We start from the raw sequence: 24,011 nt of genomic DNA, 5'->3' as shown, positions 1-24,011 counted from the left end.
CTTTCATTGATGCAATGTTCGGCCGACATGTTCGGGGGTGCTAGTGACTTTTTCTTTGCTCCGTCCGTCCCGATGCGCGCAAACCGGTGTCGGGAGCTCCGCGGCGCACGAGACGGCGGGCAGAGGACTGTCAACGCAACACGTAGAGACAGAAATGACATGCTGCTGCTGTAATGTGGCGCTATAGAGAAAGTGACAGGGGGGCGGGCCAATTTTTTTTAATGTCATGCGATCTACCAATACTACGCTGCGATCGACTGGCAGGTCGCCGCGATCGACGTATTGAGCACCCTGATATAGATTGTGTAATTCTTGAGGCCACCGATCTATCCCAAGAAGCAACGCGTGTAGAAGTGGCTCCGGATTGGCTGAATTCCTTTCAACGACTCTACGTCATAGTTAGCTTTGAGCTGGAGTAAATAACTAGCAAAATGGCTGCGCCCACGGACTCGGAATGTTGACAAAGAAATGTAAATCCTCGGGCTATGCGTGACTTGTTGACAATAGCGGCGGGGTAAATATGATTTATTTGATGCGCCGAATGGATGTAGCACGTTGTTGTTTTGCACTACAGGTACCCTTTAAGCCTCATTAAAACATGTTGATGTGTGAGGGATTAGAGGCTCAAACCTGCTTTCAGTTCTCTGTGTCACGTAGTAACAATTAATTTATGTAACTACTGTGATTCACAAGGATACTATATAACCTACAAGATATTTACAGAATCTCATTAATTTTAATGTACAACCAGGATAGATCACAGGGCTGACAGCAATTTCCTGCTCACATTCTTACCTACAGGCAATTTAGAGTCCCCGGTTAACCTCAGCTGCATAGTTGTAGAGCACCTGCCGACACTCGGACATTCAAACTCCTCATCAGGCCAGATCAAATAATCAGGATTATTTTATTGGACATGAGACGAAAAAATGTGGCTTACTGGACTGCAGAATTTCTTTAACTGTTTGAGAGAAAGCACAAAGGCCTTTATACCCTCCCTTCACATGGGGGGTGGGATGTATCTTTATGTCATGGATAAACTTAAGTCCGTACACAAAGGTCAGCCATATCACAGGTAGAGATGCGGAGCACAGTCATGTCGAGAATAAGTCCTTCTGGACCAACCAGACAAACAAAAAATAAACAGATTAACAGTATTAGAACAAAATATAAACATGCCGGACGTAGGTCAACCAGATACACGTATATTATTATTCAAATTCATGTTTTTTTTAGATATAAAGCAGGTCTAAGTGCAATGCAAGTCCTGTAAAATGCTCAAAATATCAATGTCTTGCATGTAAACCGGAGAACCTGGAGGGAACTCACGCTGCGACAGGGAGAACAAGCCCACAGAAGGACTGACTGCATGGGAGCTTGAATATAATTTACAATGTGAATTGACAGCCCACCTGAGTTGAACAATATGTAAGCAGATGCCAGCACATTAGAGTTGTTGTGTCATTGATACATGGGCATGTTTCATGTTTATACTCTTTAAATTGTATTCCATTTCTTAATTTCTAAATTAATACAACAAATGTAGATTAAAGATGTATGTAAATGTATGTTTTCTCTCTCTCTATTCTCTCTATTTTGTCGTCATCATTAATATGTTATGATAGATTAATATGTTATGACACTGCTCATGGTATTTGTTGCGGCCTCTGCCTCTGGCTCTGTATCCAGCGCTCTTGATACAGCGATCATAGGACTGGAGTTACATCCGGGTAACTGCCGGTTTATCTCTGGCTCCGCCCATGCCGGAAGTAGAAATTAAAATATAAAGAGCCGCTTGAAGGGGAAGTGATTTTTAAATACGAGAAGTTTGGCTGGACTGTAAGGTACTTTACTTCCAAATATATATCCACCAAGAGAAACAACACATTTGGAAACACTTCTAGTGCATCAGATATTTTATGGACGAAGGGAATAATCGGCAGTATTTACAGAAACGTTACTGACAGCTAGAGCTGCAGTACATTGACACACACCGCGACACGTGTTTACAAATGTGCTTTTATTTCAGATAATTATGTCGCGACAGCTTGAAGCGCGCAGAACAGCCAGTGCCTGTAAAAATATTTGGTAAGTAATACTATTTGACTCGAGAGGCGATACGTACATGTAGGAATGCAGGTTCTAGTTTCGCTTTTAATGCTGCAAATATCTGCTCAGATTCTAAGTGTCTGATAGTGGGACAGTCCTTTTAATATAGTTTTTTAATTTTCCGAAATCCTTAAATGCCACTTCAGACAAGAGACATTGGAAAACAAGACATTAGTTCTGAGTAATAAAAAGTTATACATCAACATACATTATACATTTTTTTTTTACTTCCAAAATTTCAATTATTTGGCAAATTTAACGCAATTATTAATCTGAAATTCAAAAGAATTTTTGTAATTGTTATGCTTTGCATCAGAATCGTATATTTTATATCACATATTGTTCAACAGTTAAAAAAGAGTGTTTCTGCCATTGCAGAAATCAGAGATGGAAGTAAGAAATGTATATAAAGTCAAGATAAATGTTCATGATCATTTGTATTATCCTTTTTTTGTAATTTTGGTGGACCCATGATTTACTTACTCATTGCACACAATTAGATTTTAAATGAGTTATTCTAAAGCATTTGAAATGATTATATATACATTGTTTTACTCACTTGTCTGTCAGAAATAGTTAAGTATTCCTATTTGATGAAATGGTTGCAGAGGTAGCGGTAGCTCAAAGGGCAACGACTATCTCAGGATACGATGTGTAGTCGTATAACTGGTTGATCTTATCTGTTTTTCTCCAACAGGGTTGAATGCACACAACTGGCAGCCGACTACAAAGCAGTGAATCTCGGACAGGGGTTCCCAGACTTCTCCCCTCCCAAATTTGTCCAAGATGCTTTTTGTAAAGCTGTGAGTGGAGGATACCAGATGCACCAGTATACCAGAGCTTTTGTAAGTGGGAATACACCTGGGAAAACATCCGAAAGTATTCTTAAGCTTCAGAACAAACCCTGAGAGTCACCTGGTATTCTTTCTTTCCTCAGGGCCATCCTCCTCTCGTACACATCCTGGCTAAATTCTTCGGGAGGATAGTGGGACATGAGATCGATCCTTTAGAAGGCGTGCTGGTCACAGTCGGAGCTTATCAGGCTCTCTTCTGTGCATTTCAAGCACTGATTGATGAAGGGGATGAGGTATGACAATCAACCCAAGTCAAAGTCATGATGTTGCACAGTGCAGCAATAATCAGCAAAAAAACACTTCAAAAGTGTACACGTAGTACACATGTTTTTACGCTGTGATAAAACTCATGGTGCTAAACACAGGTTAGAAAATGGTACGAGATAAGAAAAATGCATGCCATTACTGAGAAGATTAGCTATTTCTTTGTAGTTATTCTTAATTCTTGTTGTCAGTTAGGACTTTGAGCGAAATCTGATCATCATGCAGGTTCACCAGAAACTCCTTCAGCTCAGTCTCAGAATACAAGTTCCTTGTGGTAGCTTTAACTTCAGCGCAGTAATAGATAGAATATGTAAACAATAAAAAATACTACACATTGTGGTTTTCCAATTGTGTGGCCTTTAAAAAAAGAATTCACCTTTGTGTCTCAGGTCATAATTGTTGAGCCGTTCTTTGACTGCTACCAGCCGATGGTGAAGATGGCCGGAGGAAAGCCAGTGTATGTACCTCTGAGGCCGGTGAGTGGCGAACACAAAAAAAAATCACCTTTTTGCCTTGGTCTTTAAAAAAAAAAAAAGAAGCTATATATGGCAACCGTTATTTTCTTTTGTTAAATTAAAGAAAGTCGGGGGAAGTGCCGTCCTGTCCAGTGGAGACTGGGTTCTTTCTGCTGAGGAGCTGGCCAGTAAGTTCACTCCACGCACAAAAGCCATCGTCATCAACACTCCCAACAACCCCCTGGGCAAGGTGAGCCCTCGACCACGGCGTCTGATCGTAAAGCCGGCCGAATACAACGTGAACGTCGACGCCTGTCACACGCGCATGTCCGTCACAGGTTTACAAGACCGAGGAGCTCCAGGTGATCGCTGATCTGTGCATCAAACACGACGTGCTGTGCATCAGCGACGAGGTGTACGAGTGGCTGACCTATGATGGGAACAAGCACGTGAAGATCGGTGAGATCCAGAGTTGAGCAGAACGTACACAGTGTGGAGCTGCGTGTGATTCATGATGCCAACGTGTTGACAGCCAGCCTTCCTGGCATGTGGGAGCGGACCGTCACCATCGGCAGTGCAGGGAAGACCTTCAGCGCCACCGGCTGGAAGGTGACGCACAAACGGGATTTAAGTCGTGTTTTTTTTTCTTCTCCTCTACACATTATTGTGATCGTCTTTCTTTCTCATCAGGTCGGCTGGGTCATCGGCTCCAAGCAGACCATTAAACACATGAACATCATCCATCAGAACTGTGTTTACCACTGTCCCACAGCCGCTCAGGTAAGTGCATCAAACCGGAGCACTTTAGATTAATTTGTAGAAATAAAACCTCAAATGAATAAATAAATAAAACCATTTACTGCAATGTTTTTATCAATGTGCACTGTCCCTTATTATATAAACCATTTTTTAAAAATTATAAAAAACACGTTTTCTTTTTTCTTTTTATTTCTCTCAGAATGGCCCCAAATACTGTCAGACATGTTGTTAATCTTCTTGTAATTTTTAGCAGTGCTGTGCAATTTTGGCCATAGTCCTGCAACTTTTATTGAAAATTTTAGCCTCAATACTCAAGCTGCCAAAAGATGATCTTAAAACATTTTCATTTCCTAACCGACACTTTAAGGAAGAAAAAAGGGTTTAAAAGATTAATCAGAAGACTTAATATGATGAACAGTTCAATTAAAGGACTGGAAGAGTTCAGGAGACTTTTTTTATCTTCCACTTCATCAAATCTTCGTGGCGTTTGCCGTTTCAACATAATCCTCTGAAACGTATCTTATTTCCCATTTTGCTGTTTCCCCTCCACAGGAGGCAGTAGCGCGTGGGTTTGAGAGAGAGTACGAGCTGTTTGGGACTCCGGAGAGCTACTTCCAGCAGCTGCCTGCCATGTTGCACCAGAAGAGAGAGAGACTGGCCTCCTGCCTGGGGAGCGTGGGGCTGCAGCCCGTCATGCCGGAGGGAGGCTACTTCATGATCGCTGACATCTCGTCTGTCAGTGAGTGTAGAACAAACACCCGAATCCATCTCGGCTTCGAATAAAACAACCTTTTTATAAGAAGTGTTTTTCCCAGTTTATTCTTTTATTGATGTTGTAATTGGTGTTTGTTTTTGACAGAGGTGGACTTGAACGACCAGAGCTCTGAGGATGAGCCCAACGACTTCAGATTTGTCAAGTGGCTCACGAAGGAGAAGGTAAATATGAATATTTCATTTAATACACGACTTGATTTTATTTAGAATGAAGTCATGCAATCCTCTTAACCCTCCTGTTACCTTTTGGGTAATTAATCGATTTATTAATTAATCTAAGAAACGTCCTGAACCGAAAGGTATTGAGTTCACTATCATTCAAGCTAGAGTATGATACCAGCACTAATACCAGTAGCCTTAACTCTTCTGTTACCTTTAGGGTCAATTTGACCCCATTCAATATTTATCGTCGGTGTTCTTTGGGGTCAATTTGACCCCAGGCTGTTTTTCACTGTGTCAAACATATAAGAAATATCAACTTTTTTATATATTTAAAGGGCTATTTAGGTAGTCAACAAACAAACATAAAGTACCTCACACTTAAACTTGGAAAACAATATTAATTCTAATAATCTTCTGGAGGTTTTAATTGCTGGGGTCAAATTGACCCCGAGAGTAAAATATGTGAGTAAATGTAAAGGTAACAGGAGGGTTAAAGCGGTAGCACAAGCGTTGCAGTCGTTTGACTTTTTTTACAGGAATTCAAAGTGATTGGAAATAAACTGATTTGTGCAATATACTTTTATGGCGCATGATCGAAAAAAATCGTCTGACTTTTTTTTTAAACAACATCATTTCTTTTCCCACAGGGTCTAGCAACCATCCCCGTCTCTGCGTTCTACAGCCCAGAGCACCGACGGGAGTTTGACAAATACATTCGCTTCTGTTTCATCAAGGTAACTTCAACGAGATTTAAACCCAAATGAATTCTCGCTCTCCGCCGCCCGCCGGCTCGCTCTTTGACTCCCGCTCCCTCTCGTCGTCTGACAGGAGGACGCCACCCTGAACGCAGCGCAGGACATCTTGAGGAAGTGGAGTGAGACGCAGTGAAGCGTGACCCGTACGTCCACACTCCATCCGGCTCTTTAAACCGTCTCTGGTTCCTCCAGCTGGGTTCCTCAAGACGCCGTTCTCCATATAATAATACACTTGTGCATCACTACTTAGGTTTTAACGACAAATAGTTTAGATTTTTCTAGTACGATAATAAAAGTTGAAATTTGTAATAACACTTTGAATGAATCTGCTCTGTTTTAGTGTTTCTCTTCAGAGGCTCATATCTTGTTAAGTGTATATTACAGTTTTTAGTTGTGTAAATAAACCGTATGAAACAGAAACAACAACAACATCAACCTGATTATCACCTAATTTAATACATGTCCAGAGACTTGAACGCTTTGCAGCAACTGTCTTCATGTTTTCAATTCAATTCAATTCAGTTTATTTGTATAGCCCAATTTCACAAGTTACAAATTTGTCTCGGAGTGCTTTACAATCTGTACACATAGACATCCCTGCCCCAAAACCTCACATCGGATCAGGAAAAACTCCCAAATAACCCTTCAGGGGGAAAAAAAGGGAAGAAACCTTCAGGAGAGAACAGAGGAGGATCCCTCTCCAGGATGGACAGATGCAATAGATGTAATGTGTACAGAAGGACAGATTTAGAGTTAAAATACATTCAATGAATATGACAGAGTGTATGAATAGTTCATAGTAGGCATATTCCATCACAATCCATTTATTGTGATTTTCATCACAATAAATGGATTTCATCAGACTAAACGGAGCCAGCTGTAAATATGAGTTATTGGCAAGATGCTTGACTCGATGTGTCTCCTTTTAATTCAAACACAATGTGTTCTTGAACATAATGTGAGTTGGCAGCAGAGCTGAGCTCGGCGTACGTGACTCACGGATGTCGACGGTGTTAATTATTGGAGTTATAAAAGAGAAATTAAAGTTAAATTCAATCTTCTGTTGGATTAAAGGTAGAGACGTTGAAGGAAATCCCCCAAACAAATACAAATATCTTCTATTGCTTCATTATAACTTTCTATTGCACATTGTGTGTGTTTTTTTTACGATGTCAGGACTCTGCATTTTGCTCAGTAAGGAGTTATTGATGAAAAACGACTACTGTCGTACAAAGGTCGGGGAATTGGAACCCATCAGCAGGTGCGGACAGCAGCAGCACTGAGGGGTATTTGTTTAATTGCGTCTTTCGGTAAACTTGATCCGTGCTTTGATTTTATATTTTTTCAGATAATCATGGCGGGGCGACTTCATGAACTCGATACAAACCGTGTGGACAAAAATGTGTGGTAGGTGTTTATGACCCAGGTGGAAATTTTGACCTCTGAGCTGTGAGAGTTTTATAGAGGTCACTAAACCTGAGAACAAACTGTTCCAATCGTCCAGAAACAACACAGAGGAACACGCTCGGTGTTGCTGTGTTTGGATAACATTTTCGGATATTGGTTCCCCAAATTGAGATTAGATTTTTTCTATTGTGTAATTGATATTTGGGCATGTTTCATATTTATAAGAGACACAAAACAACACAAATAGAGACTAAAAAGAATACAAACTCAGATTCTTGCTCCCACGTACGAGAACTGGTTGCATTAGCCCACATTCAAAGTATATATTTATATATGTATGATTTGTATCAGTCATTTAGATAAAATGGAATGACAGAAAGCGTTACCGCTGAAATTGTTGTAAAACAGTTGTTTATGTTTTCCATTTTCTGATAGTGTTCATCTTTACAGATGTGTGTGACAATGTCATTTTAGCAGTTTTACACCAACAGGCTTGAATTCACACAACTGGCAGCCGACTACAAAGCAGTGAATCTCGGACAGGGGTTCCCAGACTTCTCCCCTCCCAAATTTGCCCGGGAGGCTTTTTGTAAAGCTGTGAGTGGAGGACACCAAATGCACCAGTACACCCGGCCTTTTGTAAGTGAGGAACACACACCTGGGGAAACGTTAACCTGGCTGTGAACGTCAGAGGAGCACGAAGAGAACACTTCATCCCTGTATCCAGTGTCTCTTTTTACGTATCCTTTCTTTCCTCAGGGCCATCCTCCTCTCGTACACATCCTGGCTAAATTCTTCGGGAGGATAGTGGGACATGAGATCGATCCTTTAGAAGGCGTGCTGGTCACAGTCGGAGCTTATCAGGCTCTCTTCTGTGCATTTCAAGCTCTGGTTGATGAAGGGGATGAGGTATGACAATCAACAAGTCAAAGTCATGTAGTATTTTTTTTACCAAACTTAATCAAATCATGTACGTATAAAAACACCGTCAGATAGCCTGTTCTGCTTTGTCTCTGTGGCTCGATGCCATGGCGTCATTATGGTAAGAAACTGGAAATTCCTGCAATTTTGCAATTTTTGTGTGTTTATCTCTCTTCTGCCCCACAGAGAGATAACATACTTTTCACATGTCTAACATATATACTTGAACTCTTCCTATTTAGCACGAGTTAAATGATTATAATGAGATGATCTTGTGTTTCAGGTCATAATTGTTGAGCCGTTCTTTGACTGCTACCAGCCGATGGTGAAGATGGCCGGAGGAAAGCCAGTGTATGTACCTCTGAGGCCGGTGAGTGGCGAACACTTTTTACTAAATTAATCACAGAGCATCTTTTTGTTTTAATGTCACCTTTTTGTCTTTGTCCTTTAAAAAAAAGGGTTAATATGGCAACCGTTATTTTCTTTTGTTAAATTAAAGAAAGTCGGGGGAAGTGCCGTCCTGTCCAGTGGAGACTGGGTTCTTTCTGCTGAGGAGCTGGCCAGTAAGTTCACTCCACGCACAAAAGCCATCGTCATCAACACTCCCAACAACCCCCTGGGCAAGGTGAGCCCTCTAACACGGCGTCTGATCGTAAAGCCGGCCGAATACAACGTGAACGTCGACGCCTGTCACACGCGCATGTCCGTCACAGGTTTACAAGACCGAGGAGCTCCAGGTGATCGCTGATCTGTGCATCAAACACGACGTGCTGTGCATCAGCGACGAGGTGTACGAGTGGCTGACCTATGATGGGAACAAGCACGTGAAGATCGGTGAGATCCAGAGTTGAGCAGAACGTACACAGAGTGTGGAGCTGCGTGTGATTCATGATGCCAACGTGTTGACAGCCAGCCTTCCTGGCATGTGGGAGCGGACCGTCACCATCGGCAGTGCAGGGAAGACCTTCAGCTCCACCGGCTGGAAGGTAGTGCAGTGTGAGTCGCATGAGTTGCTTCCCCTGTAACTTGTTGTGATGCTGTGAGGGATTTGTTGTTGTTGTTTTTTTCAGGTTGGCTGGGCGATCAGCTCCGAGCTAATCATCAAACGTCTGAAAGCAAAGCACCAGATGTCTGTGTTTGATTGTGCAACCGCTGCTCAGGTAAACACAATTCCTGGATAATTATGAATAATATGATTTCCTTAGTGCGGAGAATCTTCAGTCTTCAGTCTTGATTCTTGGAATCAAATTATCTCCCTGCTGTTTTTTTTATTATCATAGATGCAAGATCGGTATGTTTGAAGTCTTTTCAGCTTTTCTTCTAAGAAGTAAAAAAGTGTCCTTAAAGTATGGCGTATACATGGTCCATAGTTAGCAGCAGATGTTATACAGGCAAACAGCCTTCATCAAATAACGTTTCTTCAAACTTCTCGTCAAGATCCCAAATTTGCCAAGATATCAAATATAATGTATTAAAATATAAATTTAGCACAAATCGTCAATAGCATTTCTATTTCATTTGATTGCACTGCTATTCGGCAAATTACCCATTAAATTACCTCCCATCATGTTTGGCAACTGTGTGCTGAAATGTCTTGTTACTTATTGGCCAACACACACACACACACACACACCAATACACACACACATATATATATATATATATGTATTAATATGTATTAATATATATATATTGAATAAGATCATATCAGCCAATGTCATATTGATTTATATTACAATCAGTGTTTGAATATTTTATACAGCATGCATGGAAACATGATATTGTTTTGTTGCAAGACAGTTTACTGTATATTAATTGTCTAGACATTTTTTAAAATCATATATCATAATATATTATAATAATATCTATCTATAATTGTCACATCTGTTTCTGCATCTCATAATTTCCTCCACAGGAGGCAGTAGCGCGTGGGTTTGAGAGAGAGTACGAGCTGTTTGGGACTCCGGAGAGCTACTTCCAGCAGCTGCCTGCCATGTTGCACCAGAAGAGAGAGAGACTGGCCTCCTGCCTGGGGAGCGCGGGGCTGCAGCCCGCCATGCCGGAGGGAGGCTACTTCATGATCGTTGACATCTCGTCTGTCAGTGAGTATTATACAGATCAAATGTTGAAGCATCAATTTAAAATATAGAATTTTTCTACAGGTTAAAGACCGGAAGATGTAAAAAAAAAACCACTTCTGAATTGATAGTATTTGTCATTGTTTGTATTCAGAAGTTCAGTTTGTGTCACTAAAGTTGCCTGCTCGATACATTTTAAACTAATGAAAGGCAACATTACAATAAAATCGATGTTAAAATAATGTGATATATTTTTTGCATAGCTGCAGACAATTGTCTGACACACCAGGGCTTTTTGCACCACACATAACTGGTCGGGATATGGTGGCTGAATAAATAAAAACACTTGTATTGATGTATGTCGAGTGTATATGACTATTATAACTTTCTTTTTGGACAGCGGTGGACTTCAGTGACTCCATGATCCCTGATGATGAACCACATGACTTCAGATTTGTTAAATGGCTAATTAAAGAAAAGGTAAACTATTCAAATGTAATAAAAACTGTATTTTATATCATTTAAAATGTAAAGCACACACTTTCTTGTGTCTAATATATTTAAATGCATTTATGAACTTCTTCATATGTTATTTCTGCAGGGTTTAGCAACAATTCCTGTCTCTGCTTTCTACAGCCCAGAGCACAGAAAGGACTTTGACAAATATATCAGATTCTGCTTCATCAAGGTCAACAAAATCTTAATTTCAATCAAGTATTCTCCTATTTTCATTGTCGTCTCTGTCATTACGTCCTTCAGTCACTCAAATTCACTTCTTTTTGTCTAAAAGGAGGACTCCACTCTGAATGCAGCTGAGGACATCTTGAGAACATTTAGTCAAAGACAATAAAGCACACTGTCATATATCAATTGTCCATCTGTGCCATAACTATTATTTTTCAAGCAGTTGTCTTGTATCCAAGTATTTTAAAGGTTTAATAAAGCTTTCATTAAATAAAAACACTTTACTCTGTCCCCGAGCCTTATTGGCATAAAGGGATATGTGACTTCTTGTGTTATGAAGAGCAGAAGCCTTTGAAACCAGGCCCCTTTACACAAAAAAACGTAATTTTATTAAACAACCTAAAGAACATTTAAAGAGACAATAAATGCCGAATTCCTTGTGGGCAAAAACAATTTTCAGCAATAAATAAATCCCACTCGATAACAAATCAAGCCTGAAAGTGAAAATCATTATTCAAGGTTCACTTTTATTATTATTATTAGTAGTAGTAGTAGTATTAGTATTATTAATAATAGTATTACTATTACCTTCTCATTTCAATTGAAATATCCTTTAGCGGACACATATTCTGGGGTCCTTATCGAAGTAAATAAGGAGAAAAACAATACATTATGACGTCAGCCGGTTGTTAGTTACAAAATCCCAGAAGTTCAATAAAATAAAACCGTCGTTGTTGATCAGTCAGTGTCAACCAGGGTACCGGCAGACTTTTATTTTGAAAGGCGAATTGTAACCCGGAAGTAAATAGACCTCACGTGTTGGTGTGTGCAAGAATGTCTACCAGTGTTGCAGAGAAAAGACCGAAAACGATGCCCTCTCAGGTGCTGTAACGCGGCTGTCTTACATCAAAATGACGGTGAACTTTTCTTTGTATAACCTGCTATGTGTTTGTTGACGTTACCAGGCTGAGGAGAGGGTGGACTGGAAGAAAAGGAAAACAGAAAGTGAGTAAACCGCTAACGTTAGCTCCATTTAGAAAACGGCTAGCTACGGCACGCTCTTGTAATCAGTTTTGTGTAATATTTCAATAGTATATCAGTAACGTTACAGTTCAGTAATATAATAACATTTCATATGTTATGTGGGTACAACATTAATGTGTGTTGTAAAGTTCTTAGAGAAGGAACTTAGTTCGTTATCGCTGCGTCCCTGGAGATTTATGTGTCAAAGTTGGAGTTAATTTGCTAGTGGAGGATCGTTAATGTGTCAACTTTATTAGTGTAGATGTTCCTTAAAGAGATTTAGCTACAATCTGTTGATTCATGAGACCACTAGTCTCTGACCTGGGTGTCATGCGTAGCTCTTGCGTCATAAAAAGGATCAGAACCACAGGCATAGATCAACGTGGATACTTCCGTTCTGTCTCCCTACCTCTGATGTGCTTCCCTATGCCATTGATTCTTCCTTGTAAACAGTAAAAGAGGCTAAGAAGCAAACGAAAGAAGCCAAGCTGATCAAACAGTTGGACAAGCAGAAGCGGCGAGAATCCGCAGAGAAAGAAAAACACGAGCCGAGCCCAAACAAGAAAGGTAAAACGTATTGTCGTTTGATTTGTCACAATATCTGTGACTCGTGTGCAGCGGAGTGTGACCTGTTGGCGTTTCTCTCAGGCCGGGCGTACACCGTGAGTGTGGCTCTGCCGGGTTCTGTCCTGGACAACGCTCAGTCCACTGAGCTTCGTACATACCTGGCGGGGCAGATCGCCCGAGCCTGCGTCGTGTTCTGTGTCGATGAGATCGTCGTGTTTGATGAATACGGGGAAGACGTCACGTGAGTTAACGATTTTAAGGTAGACTTGAAACGCACCGTAAATCGCTGGAAAGCGAATGTAAAAGATGTGTTCCTCGTCCCACAGGAGCGTTGAAGGAGAGTTTAAAGGTGTTGGGAAGAAAGGACACGCTTGTATTCAGCTTGCCAGAATACTTCAGTACCTGGAGTGTCCGCAGTAAGTAGAATTGTATTGTCGTATTGCCCAGTGTCGGCACGTATGAGATCGTGATTGCAGCGTTTCTTCTCCAGGTATCTGCGCAAGTGGTTTTTCCCAAAACATCAAGACTTACAGTACGCAGGTAAGAATCCCAACTTCCTTTTCAAGCAGTCATTTACAGCGGAGAGTTTTCAAAGCCAATAATTGAATAACAATTTCATTTAAATTGCCTGTTATGTTCACTTAGAAATGCAATTATATTTATTAGTATTATATTTATCTTTCCATTTTCAGCATCTCCCAGCAGCTGCAATGTATTTAACCCTCCTGTCGCCTTCGGGTCAATTTGACCCGATTCAATGTTTAATGTCGGTGTTCTTTCGGGAGTCAACAAACAAACATAAAGTACCTCACACTTAAACTTGGAAAACAATATTAATTCTAATAATTTTCTGGAGATTTTAATAGCTGGGGTCATATTGACCTCAAGGGTAAAATATGTTAGTAAATATAAAGGTAACAGGAGGGTGAAACATTGAATCGGGTCATATTGACCCGAAGGCGACAGGAGGGTGAAACATTGAATCGGGTCAAATTGACCCGAAGGCAACACAAGGGTTAAACACACCAGTAACAAACGCAAAGTTTTTTTTTTTTTAAGAGACTGATCTAACCTCCATCAATTTAACCTTCAAACCACAAAAAAGAGCAATGCGTAGATCATATAATGTGATCACAGAGGTCATTAACTGAATACTTTATCTCAGTAGACTGCTTGTAATACGAGGTATGAACTGTTATTAAAGTTACTTTCTTCTTCTACCAGGCCTGCTCAACCCTTTAGACAGTCCTCACCACATGAGGATGGACGATGAGTCAGAATACCGGGAAGGAATCGTCCTCGACAGGCCGAACAAACCAGGAAAAGGCTCATTGGTCAACTGTGGGATGAGAAAGGTGAACATGTTTTGAGAGAGGTCACTAGCAGGGTCAAAAAGGTGTTGGATTTCCAACAGAATCATTTAAAGTATATAAATTACAATTTACCAGAGTCCAAGAGGATGCCTTGAAATGTGTTGTTTAGTCCAATGAGCAGACCTATTCAGTTTACTATCGTACAAGACAAAGAAAACCAGAGGCTGGAGTCAATCATTTGTTCACCATTCGCCCCAAAATACCAAAAGCAAATAATTAAAATGTCTATTATCGTTCCATCATAGTCTTAACTTGATCTATCTTCTCCCAAAGGATGTTCGGATCGATAAACAGCTGCAGTCTGGACTTCGAGTCACGGTGAAGCTTAATAACACACAAAAGCAAGGTAACCTATCTTTAAAAAAAAAAAAATGTATGTCTAGTTTTTTTTCTAAAAGTCCTTAACGCTCAAGATTCTGCTCGTCAGTTCAGTGTTTATCTGTTCATCGTCCTCAGAGAGAAAACTGTGTAAAGGCGCCGTGGTGCCGCCCCACCTGCCCCGCACCGAAGGAAGTATCTACTGGGGTTACAACGTCCGCCTGGCCTCTTGCCTCAGTAAGTGTCCTTCACTCCTGATGCACTCAAACACCTGATTTGTCTTCCACAACCTGGTTTTTTGTTGTTGTTGTTGCTTGTACAACATTTTATGTTTTGATCCATATGTGTGTGTACTGTCTGTGTGCCTGTAGTAGTTGGGAGGGGGCGGGGCCGTCCAACTCCTCATCTCAGAGGAGCCTCCAGACCTCGGTCTTTGGACGGTCCTCCATTCGTACATTTTGTTGTTAATGTCTGTCAGTATGTACACGTTATGGATGTACCTATGGAAATAAATTACTTACTTACACAACCCACGAAAAAGTGCTAATCCGATCCGAGGCTCGGGCCCCGCCGCGACCGCTCCGTCCTCATTGTTGTCGGTTTGTGAACGCAGGTGCCGTTTTCACCGAGAGTCCGTACGCGGAAGGATACGATCTGACTGTCGGCACATCGGAGAAAGGCAGCAGCATGGACCAAACGACGCTGTCGCCATTCAAGTACGTCCAGAGGTCGCCTCGGGGACATTTTTTTAAAAATTAGCCACCAAAACTAATCTTGCGCCGCCTGTTGGGCCGGACTGAAAGATCCCTCCATCTTTAATGAACACCACCACACACGTGTGGCTCCGAGAGGCGGACTGACTTCAGAGACCCCCTCTAGCGCCCCGTGAGGTTGACAACTGTCGGAACTATTGCCGTGAAAATGTTCACCTCAGGATGAACAACAATGACTTCAGAGCAGATTTAATTAGTCCAGTATTTTGGTTTTCCAATCAAACGCTTGCTAAACTAATGACATTCGCATCAACTTCAGATGTACCAAAGATGCTCTCTAACAAAAGATAACTCATCAATGATTTGTCATCCCGTGCACTTCATGTCTCCGTCGTGGGCGTGCTCGCCACTGAAGGCCTTCGTCTTGTTATCCCAGTTATGTTATTTTATCATTTAAACTCTACTTTTCAGGCATCTTTTGGTCGTCTTTGGAGGTCTTCAGGGATTGGAGGCCAGTGTGGATACGGACCAGAACCTGGAAGTGACTGACCCCAGTGTTTTATTTGACCTCTACCTCAACACATGCCCTAACCAGGGCAGCAGGACCATCCGCACGGAGGTGAAGGCCGATGTCCGACACATTAGACGTATAAACTTTGTGTGACACGTTACATTTACCAACTGCCTTGCCTTCTGACAGCAGTTTGGATTTAGCTTGCCTGTTAATTTAATTCGCCCCCCCCCTCATTTTTCAACAGGAGTCCATCTTGGTTACCATGGCAGGGCTTCGACAGAAGATCACAGCTGCCTTTACAGATGTTTCCAACGGTTCATTATAGAATTAGTGATCAAAGAAAGTGAACGAAGACATCCTGGCAGATGTTTCCTTCACCATGAAGTTGTTCAGTTTCCAATGTGACCTTTTGTAGCATTGCTTACTGTCATAACATCTTTTATTACGAACATCCCAATCCCTGCATCGTCTCTTTGGTATAAAGTCTTTGGTCTCTGAGTCTGTTTGTAAATTTAACGTGTACATATTTAAAATACAAATACTACCCACAGGCTTGCACTGACTCGTATTGTATTTTTTTTCAACGCATGTTTTTCAATAAACACTCCACAACTAATCGACGTTGATCGGCACAACGCGGACAAATGGCACTGAATATTTTCATTAATAATCCGCAATTTTCCTTCACGTTTCTGAGAGAGGTCAAACTCAAAATCGTGAAGAGAAAGTGTCCCGTGTGCTTTTGAGACTCCAGACCTTTCCAGCTGTGATATCGCGGATACTTCCGCCTTCCGGTTGACACGCATGCTACGAGCAATCTGCCTCGTTTTATACAGATTTCATTTTAATGCGAGGTTTACACGGGCTCTGCCGTGTTCTGGGTTATTAGTGGAGGTTTTGTCTGGGCGTGGGTGTTTTAATGAAGTTAATGTTATGTTTGAGTTTAAACCGATGACTTTTTGGAGTCTAGTTTGTGGTATTTGATTTTATTTACATGTCAGCCCTCAGTGATAATACATCAGGTTGACAGATTATAAAATAATTTTGTTTCAGCTGCCACACCTTGAGTTGCAGATACTTACTTTGCGTCTTTAAAAACTCATGTTATTTCAGGGTAATAACTAAAAATATTTAGTGAATGCTTTAATCTAAGTAGCAACACAGTAAATGTGATTTATTGATAGTTTCATAGAAGTTACCACGTGAATCGGCGATAACGGCCTCCTGCGAATGAATATCCTGACAACACGTTCACAGATCAAGTTCAGTTTTTAAATTACAATTTCACTTTAAATTGAATCGTGCAGTCCTAAGAGCAACATACTGATACGTAACGCGACCATGATGCATTCTGGGGACTATTTGAACTGAAGCTGCATGCACTGGAATGCCACGGAGGTAAAAATAAAAAGTTAAAATCAACTTCTTGTTAAAGAAATTGAGGTTATAACAACCGTAATCTGTGTCAATCCATATTTCTAGAATAAATGTCACATAATTTGAACCATCTGAATCCATCTAATTATTCCAGACATGAATAACAAATGCACAAACTGTTGTCGTCTCACTGTTGAATCAACCAGGCATCTGTAGCACCAAGTATAGAAAGATGGCAGTCGTCTTTACTCATGAGATCAGATTTTTCTGAATCTTTTTGCCAATTTTAAGACTTTCTTTAGTTGGTTATTAATCAAAATGTATATAGAAATGTGTATTATTGAAGCTAAGACAACTAAAGTATGTTTTGGCATCTGTTCTGGAACTGTTGTTGTTCCCAGCTGTATTCCTCACAGATTGAATTAGTCGTCTGCTGAATCAGACTACAATTACTGTCGAGAATGATCTATTCTCTAGCTACTGCAGTGTGTCGTAGGCCACTTATTCATATCTAATGAGAGTGTCTGCTAAAATAATTCCCCTTTCGCAGGGGAAACGTAATGCGATTTCAATACATATTAACAAAAGTACTATGAAACATGTACAAATTCTTCTTTAAATGTGTTTGTTTCCCTATTTATGAAAACCATGTGGAATATACAGTGTAGTAATTCGCTGAGGTGCTGCACTCTTCTCTTCAGTCAACCGGTTTTCATTCTTGCAGCTATTCCCAAAAAAATAAAAATAAATCAATAGCAGTTCTTCAACATGTGACTTTTTGAAGGCTCCGTCAGCACTCGCAGATCTTCTCCGTGGTTTTCCACTAAAGTCTAAAACCATTTGGGGTGAGTGAAGGTGATGTTGTACTGCTTTGCCCAGCGTGCAAACACTTGTTTCTCTGTGATGAAGCGATGGTGGTTCCCCCTCCGGCTGCCCTCGTTCTGCAAGTACGTCACACACTCATCAGGACCCCTGGGGTTGTAGTAGTGGTAGGGCATCTTCTTGGCTCCAGGTTTGGATTTCCTAGATAAATAAGGGCTTTAATATTCAAATTCACCTCCGGTTTCTCTGCGATATCAAAATGCATGAAATACTGCGAGGTCGATGAGTGCCGTCGTCGTACTCACCCGCAGTGGTTCGGTGGAACCATCCCGTAGACTTTGATGTTGTCGCATATCTCAATGGCGATGACCATGGTGAACCAGCCTGTGCTCAACCACGAGTGAGATTTTTGTCTGAGCCGAAGGGGAAAAACAACAAAGATTTTGGGATCGATCGGGTCAAAGGTCAAGGGTCATGAACAGGTCAAATCTTCTTGAATCACATGGAATTTGGTGGGATGATTGGTTATTATCCGGGGACCATTTGATTAGATTTTGGGATCAATCGGGTCAAAGGTCAAGGTCATGGAAAGGTCAAAATCTTTTTTTTACCATAGCACGATACATTTCTATCCAATTGGCATGCAACTAATGCCAAAATGTTCATAATTCAATGCCCAATCTTGTGATATGCGAAGGTATGCGCTCTACCGAGTGCCCGTTCTAGTTTAGGTTATATTTTGATATGTTAGAAGAGTTTTTTCTTATGATAGTCTTAGTTTAGTTTAATACATTGTGATTGTTGTTTAAATATATTTAGTTTTAGGCACCTGTGGTTATATGTAGGTGTGGGTAGCTTCAGGACCAGCATGCACCGGGGGGGGGGGGGGGGCTATGGTCTTTTACCAGCACACAGAAGGCACCATTTTGTTTGTTCTATTCGTTTGTTTAGTAAATAAATTATAAGAATAATGACATACAGACATGGACATTACTTTCATTTGGCTGAGTCAACTAAAAAAAAAACACGGTGCGTCAGTGGGAATTACATTTCTAGTGTTATTTTAGTTATTTGGACAAATGGCCACTACACATGTCATTTACAAATAACAGGATAAATCTCAAAAAGACATTGGAGATGATTCCCTCGCTGCCCGAACACTCACCGATCCCGCCCGGTCTCCCGGTGAAACAGGCCGTCAAACCTGCGCATCTTGCTGGCTGTGATGCTGAAGCAGGACATGTTGCTGTAGGTCATGCTGACTCTCTGGATCAACCGGTACAACGTGCCTTTGGCCTCCTTCCCGATCTTGCTCGAGGGTCCCCAGAAGATAATCACGGGGTTGCTGTCCGGCCTCTGGAGGAACTCGCCGGGCCTCCGGATCACCCTGAACACGCTGGAGTGGGCCACGACCCGCAGAGAGGTCTGGTTCCCCACGTCGGCCTCGTAGCCCGACGTCGGCGCGTCGTTCATCCGGATCACGCACTCCGTGCGGTCGATCTCTTCTCCCGCTCGACTGCCCAGCACGTGGCTGGAGCTCGTCACCAGCGCACACCTTTGACAGTGTAGGTTCATACTCTGAAATAAATGAATTATAAAGAAGAAGAAAAATGTGTGGTGTGAATACAGTCCCATCACTTGTGTGTCTGAGTTCACCTCCTCCAAAGTGTGTATTTGTCTTCTAAAAAGCAAAATGTTGATATATTGACGTGGCTGATTTTTTGGCAAACATTTTTTTTTTGCCGTTGTTCCAGCACTTTGGACCAGACTTTTTTTAAATTTTTTTTATACTGCTGGATGAATTACAGACATTTGTGATCCCCAGAGGATGAACCATCATTACTTCAGTCATACTTTTCCTCTGGCGTCCCCACGGAGGTCACACATTGCTTCCTATCCCCAGTGGTTGTTTAAATCACGTGTCTCCTCAACTATTGAACTCCACGACCTTCTGTACAGACACTCAAGGTCCCCTGAGGAAGAGTTTGTACTCATCTACTGAAACATCCCCACTGGACGGACAGTCGTTACACATTCTGGTACGGACGTTCCCGGTGATGAGTCCTGCCAGTGATCCCCTGTATTTTCTTCTAGCGCCACCAAGAGGTTGACGAATGATTTTTTTTTTAGTGACGTGTCTATTCAACTGGATTGCATGTCATTAGGTGCACACAGATTCATGCTCCAACTCTAATCACTTCTGTTTACGACTACATACGTCCAATAGTAAAACATTCTCCTCAGTTTCCACTTTACACTTGTTTTTAGGACTAATAAATAAGCAAATGTTTGCATGCCAAACAAAGATAGTGGATATAGTTATCCACGCTTCGCATTTAGCTCAAAGCAAAACCGAACATCTGTTTAGTTAACATCCAGTTCCCAGCTTGTAAATAACGGGCGTGTTTTGTGGTATATGCTTTCAGCTGTCGTTTTCTTATGTACACGCATTAATTCGTTAAACTCCTCGCATTAAGATAAGATAAGATAATCCTTTATTAGTCCCACAGTCGGGAAATTTCAGGATCACAGCAGCGGTGCACGTTCGAGCATTAATAAAAATAAAACACAATAACAATACTAAATACTGAACTAAAATACAAAATATACAGAGGAAACTAAATATACAAAGGGAAAACAAAGTAAAGTGCTGAGTAAAGTGTTGAGTTTGCCAGGATCTCCAGGATCTACTGCAGTTTTATTTCTTTATTTTATTTTTATTATTTTTATTTTTTATTATGGCGGATATGATGAGGACACACACATACTGTGGAAGCAGGCCGACGACATGCTCATCTCATTCCAACGCTGCACCTACATTGTTCACAGTTTTCTCTTTGAGCGACGCATCTCTTCAAGAGTATTCTTCATTTTAAATAATCGCCTGATAACATCTGCAGCTGCCTGCTGTTGTGATGCATTTAGTTTCTAATGGTTTTACTTGTGCTGAAGTTAACAAACACAATTAGTCAGCAGGAAATGCTCCTTCTGCTGCACCCTTCCCCGATATTTATAGGAGCCAATTACATTTCTACGTAGACTATTCAAACCAGTCCTCGAGTGACACATCGCCTCGCTCATAATGACACGATAAACATATGCGGACACATTTCTGCCTCCCAGCTGTTCAGTACCTTGTTCCCCTGAAATGGCACGTAGCCGTCTTTCCCCGACCACTTCTTCAGATCCGTGGCCTTGATGGCGTAGTTTGCCGCCACGTGGAACGGCGTGTACGTAACATCGTTGATATTGTTAGAGCCGTAGAGGATGAGCAGCGTCATGAGGACGACGATGGCCGCGAAGATCACCAGCCTGTGGCTCCGTTGTCCCTGCCGAGCAAAACAACCACGTGAACGGTCTGCTGTGCAGTTTATATCGGCATCAACATCCAAGACCCATGAAGAGCTCATCAAATATGATGCATTTTGTATATTTAACTACCCAACAGTATATACTTTATATAGTATATATATATATATATATATATATATATATATATATACTACCGTTCAAAAGTTTGGGATCACTTAGAAATGACTTTATTTTTCAAAGAAAAGCCGTTTTTTCAATAAAGATAACATTAAATTAATCAGAAATACACTCTCTACATTGTTAATGTGGTAAATGACTATTCTAGGTGGAAGTGTCTGGTTTCTAATGAAATATCTCCAGAGGTGTATAGAGGCCCATTTCCATCAACTATCACTCCAGTGTTCTAATGGTACATTGTGTTTGCTAATCGCCTTAGAAGACTAATATCTGATTAGAAAACCTGTGCAATTATGTTAGCACAGCTGAAAACAGTTATGCTGGTGATATAAGCGATACAACTGGCCTTCCTTTGAGCTTGAAGTTAGTAGAACAAAATTAATACTTCAAATATTAATCATTATTTCTAACCTTGTCAATGTCTTAACTATATTTTATATTCATTTGATAAATAAAAGTGTGATTTTTCATGGAAGACACGAAATTGTCTGGGTGATCCCAAACTTTTGAACGGTAGTGTATATAATCGTATACGTTAGCTTTTCATGCAGAAAAGTCAAGCACAGCTTCTTCCTTTTAGCATTTCCTTGTCTTAAATAAGCTCTTTCCACTTCTCCGCCCTTCTTGCTGATGCAACAGCGCTAACCACCTCCACCTTAAATTATAGCACTCTTAATAATTTGGGGGGTTTGGTCTGTTGGTCAGACGAAACAGGTCATATTTCTCGCTAATCAGCAGATTAATCTATAATGAAAACAATCATTGCATCATTGCTGCAACTCCACCTCGACTGTGAAATGCAGTTTACACATTTAAGGCATGCGTACTAATATTACAATGATATTATATAATAGTGACAGTGCACCTTCCTGATGATAAATCACATTTGCATTGCAGGAATGGTGATGTTACAGTGTGATATACTGTTACTTCGTAAAAGATCTGAATACTCCCTCCACCACTGATGTGGTACTCGCCATAATAAAAATAATAATGATCATACTACTGATGTTAATACTGGTGATGAAGGGCAGGAAGTCTGGTCCACGCCCTCCTGTTGTTTGGTCTTTCCTTGCCTTGCTGATCTTGAGGCCCATGCTGTCTCATCGGGCTGTGTATCAACACGCTGGCTGAGACTGTCCGTCATCATATCTGACCGGAAGAGACAGATACACGATTGGCCATTGGAATCATGTCATGCAAATGTTATGCCACGCTTCATATCAAATGCTGTATTCTAATGCATCGTTTTTACGCATCTGTATTGTTGACGCATCTGTATGACACAAATAAATGTGTCCAGCTATTTGCTTCCCGAAATGTGTTGATTGCAGAGTCATAGCTGAGGTAACGGGAGATATAGTGTATATTATATTTGACCGGAAGCTATACACATACATGGGAAATTACACGTTACACGACAACAAAAAATATATACGCAGCCATGTTTTTATTCGTTGTTGACGTACATCTACTGTTTTTTTTTATAACAACAACAATAACACATGATATGACGAAGGTATTAACAGATATGACATGTCATAATTGACACCAGTGTAAATGCAATGTTTACCGTTTCATGGTCTTTTGCGCCTCTGTGTCTGATGTCGCTCTCGTACCCCTTCTTCCTGCGCCATTCGCTGACGTCATCACCACGTCTCCCACTGCAGCACGCCAATGAGCGCGTGTGGGTGGGCGTTTTAGGGGTATATGCAGTTAAAAGGTTCCCTTCAAAACGTTATAATAATGCAAAGGAAAAAAATATGGGCGAGATATTTAAGAGAATAAGCATGAAAAATGCAATTTATTTTCAAGGCTTTCTCCTGAATTAATTTCACATTAATTTGAGGTATTAATAGCTATTAGTAGCTATTTTAATTGATATAACGGTTGAGATCACAGGTACAAAATCCATTATAATATTTTATAATTAGTTTCATCTTAATTGAAGTAAAATTGAAATTAAGTTGTTTTCTATGGGGTGTTCTGGGTAAATTTAGGAGGAAAAAAAACACACCTTTGTTTCACTCAATCTGGGTTTATGTATGAATAGTTTTTATATTAACTTGGTATTAGAATTTACAAAATAGCATTACCCTCACCTCTCAATTTCACTTATCAGTTGAGGTGCCTACTCGGGTGTTTACTCCAAATTAAAATATATGGTTATTTAATTGGTAACTGGGTGGATTATAATGTATCACTGGGTTTTAATTGTCTTTCTGTCTGGATTAAGGGAGATTTAAGGGTGTAAATCTTCCTTTCTACCATAAAATGGCCTCAAATATTTGGTCACGGTGCACATTTGGGGGCTCACTGCAAATTGTATATTTGTTTTTGTATATGAAGGGGTTACATAGAAATCCCTTGAAATCTACAAGATAATATTACAGGTCCCCTTTAATTCATTTGAAAGAGCAATGAAGCGCAGTCCCGGAGCGTGTGAAACAGTTTGTACACGCCCACTATCCTGCAAATAAGTCTAATCAGTGACACCAGCTGTGTGGGTGGACCAGGGTGCGTAGAGCCTTTGACTGAATTCATGTGTCGACTCAGTTCAGGTGGTCTAAACATGTTTATAGTCTCATGCAGT

At 40.8% G+C, this 24,011-nt stretch overlaps 4 protein-coding genes across 8 annotated transcripts; 3 read left to right on the top strand and 1 right to left on the bottom strand.

Moving 5' to 3' along the window:
- Positions 1–1,370: 1,370 nt before the first annotated feature.
- On the top strand, positions 1,371–6,446 carry LOC130205040 (kynurenine--oxoglutarate transaminase 1-like). 2 transcript variants are annotated; one of them, XM_056432138.1, is made up of 13 exons: positions 1,371–1,428; positions 2,030–2,088; positions 2,807–2,954; positions 3,047–3,196; positions 3,617–3,703; positions 3,807–3,932; positions 4,021–4,141; positions 4,215–4,291; positions 4,373–4,462; positions 4,994–5,180; positions 5,301–5,377; positions 6,025–6,111; positions 6,206–6,446. In XM_056432138.1, exons 2-13 carry the CDS (start codon positions 2,036–2,038, stop codon positions 6,263–6,265), a joined length of 1,263 nt encoding a protein of 420 aa, XP_056288113.1. In that variant the 5' UTR covers positions 1,371–1,428; positions 2,030–2,035; the 3' UTR covers positions 6,266–6,446. The 2 variants fall into 2 exon arrangements, with proteins under 2 accessions (XP_056288113.1, XP_056288112.1); XM_056432137.1 differs by lacking the exon at positions 1,371–1,428 and adding an exon at positions 1,767–1,844.
- Positions 6,447–7,002: 556 nt separating this feature from the next.
- LOC130205038 (kynurenine--oxoglutarate transaminase 1-like) lies at positions 7,003–11,705 on the top strand. 2 transcript variants are annotated; one of them, XM_056432135.1, is made up of 12 exons: positions 7,003–7,393; positions 7,481–7,539; positions 8,031–8,178; positions 8,299–8,448; positions 8,744–8,830; positions 8,960–9,085; positions 9,174–9,294; positions 9,370–9,446; positions 9,531–9,620; positions 10,376–10,562; positions 10,939–11,018; positions 11,140–11,705. In XM_056432135.1, exons 2-12 carry the CDS (start codon positions 7,487–7,489, stop codon positions 11,323–11,325), a joined length of 1,305 nt encoding a protein of 434 aa, XP_056288110.1. In that variant the 5' UTR covers positions 7,003–7,393; positions 7,481–7,486; the 3' UTR covers positions 11,326–11,705. The 2 variants fall into 2 exon arrangements, with proteins under 2 accessions (XP_056288110.1, XP_056288111.1); XM_056432136.1 differs by lacking the exon at positions 7,003–7,393 and having other exon boundaries at positions 7,487–7,539; positions 11,140–11,226; positions 11,329–11,705.
- Positions 11,706–11,920: 215 nt separating this feature from the next.
- spout1 (SPOUT domain containing methyltransferase 1) lies at positions 11,921–16,285 on the top strand. The gene is made up of 12 exons (XM_056432139.1): positions 11,921–12,104; positions 12,188–12,227; positions 12,699–12,812; positions 12,894–13,053; positions 13,139–13,228; positions 13,303–13,352; positions 14,037–14,167; positions 14,459–14,531; positions 14,642–14,740; positions 15,117–15,219; positions 15,688–15,835; positions 15,975–16,285. Exons 1-12 carry the CDS (start codon positions 12,057–12,059, stop codon positions 16,053–16,055), a joined length of 1,137 nt encoding a protein of 378 aa, XP_056288114.1. The 5' UTR covers positions 11,921–12,056; the 3' UTR covers positions 16,056–16,285.
- Positions 16,286–16,980: 695 nt separating this feature from the next.
- On the bottom strand, positions 16,981–23,059 carry st6galnac6 (ST6 (alpha-N-acetyl-neuraminyl-2,3-beta-galactosyl-1,3)-N-acetylgalactosaminide alpha-2,6-sialyltransferase 6). 3 transcript variants are annotated; one of them, XM_056432141.1, is made up of 6 exons: positions 22,992–23,059; positions 22,422–22,570; positions 21,064–21,258; positions 19,095–19,507; positions 18,235–18,342; positions 16,981–18,130 (listed from the first exon to the last, which is right to left on the bottom strand). In XM_056432141.1, the coding sequence occupies exons 2-6, from the start codon at positions 22,566–22,568 to the stop codon at positions 17,938–17,940; spliced, it is 1,056 nt and encodes a 351-aa protein (XP_056288116.1). In that variant the 5' UTR covers positions 22,569–22,570; positions 22,992–23,059; the 3' UTR covers positions 16,981–17,937. The 3 variants fall into 3 exon arrangements, with proteins under 3 accessions (XP_056288116.1, XP_056288117.1, XP_056288118.1); XM_056432142.1 differs by having other exon boundaries at positions 22,437–22,570; XM_056432143.1 differs by having other exon boundaries at positions 22,495–22,570.
- Between the last annotated feature and the right edge of the window lie 952 nt (positions 23,060–24,011).

Source organism: Pseudoliparis swirei, chromosome 15 (assembly GCF_029220125.1).
Source record: "Pseudoliparis swirei isolate HS2019 ecotype Mariana Trench chromosome 15, NWPU_hadal_v1, whole genome shotgun sequence".
NCBI lineage: Eukaryota > Metazoa > Chordata > Actinopteri > Perciformes > Liparidae > Pseudoliparis > Pseudoliparis swirei.
This window is presented reverse-complemented; position numbering and strand designations above follow the sequence as displayed.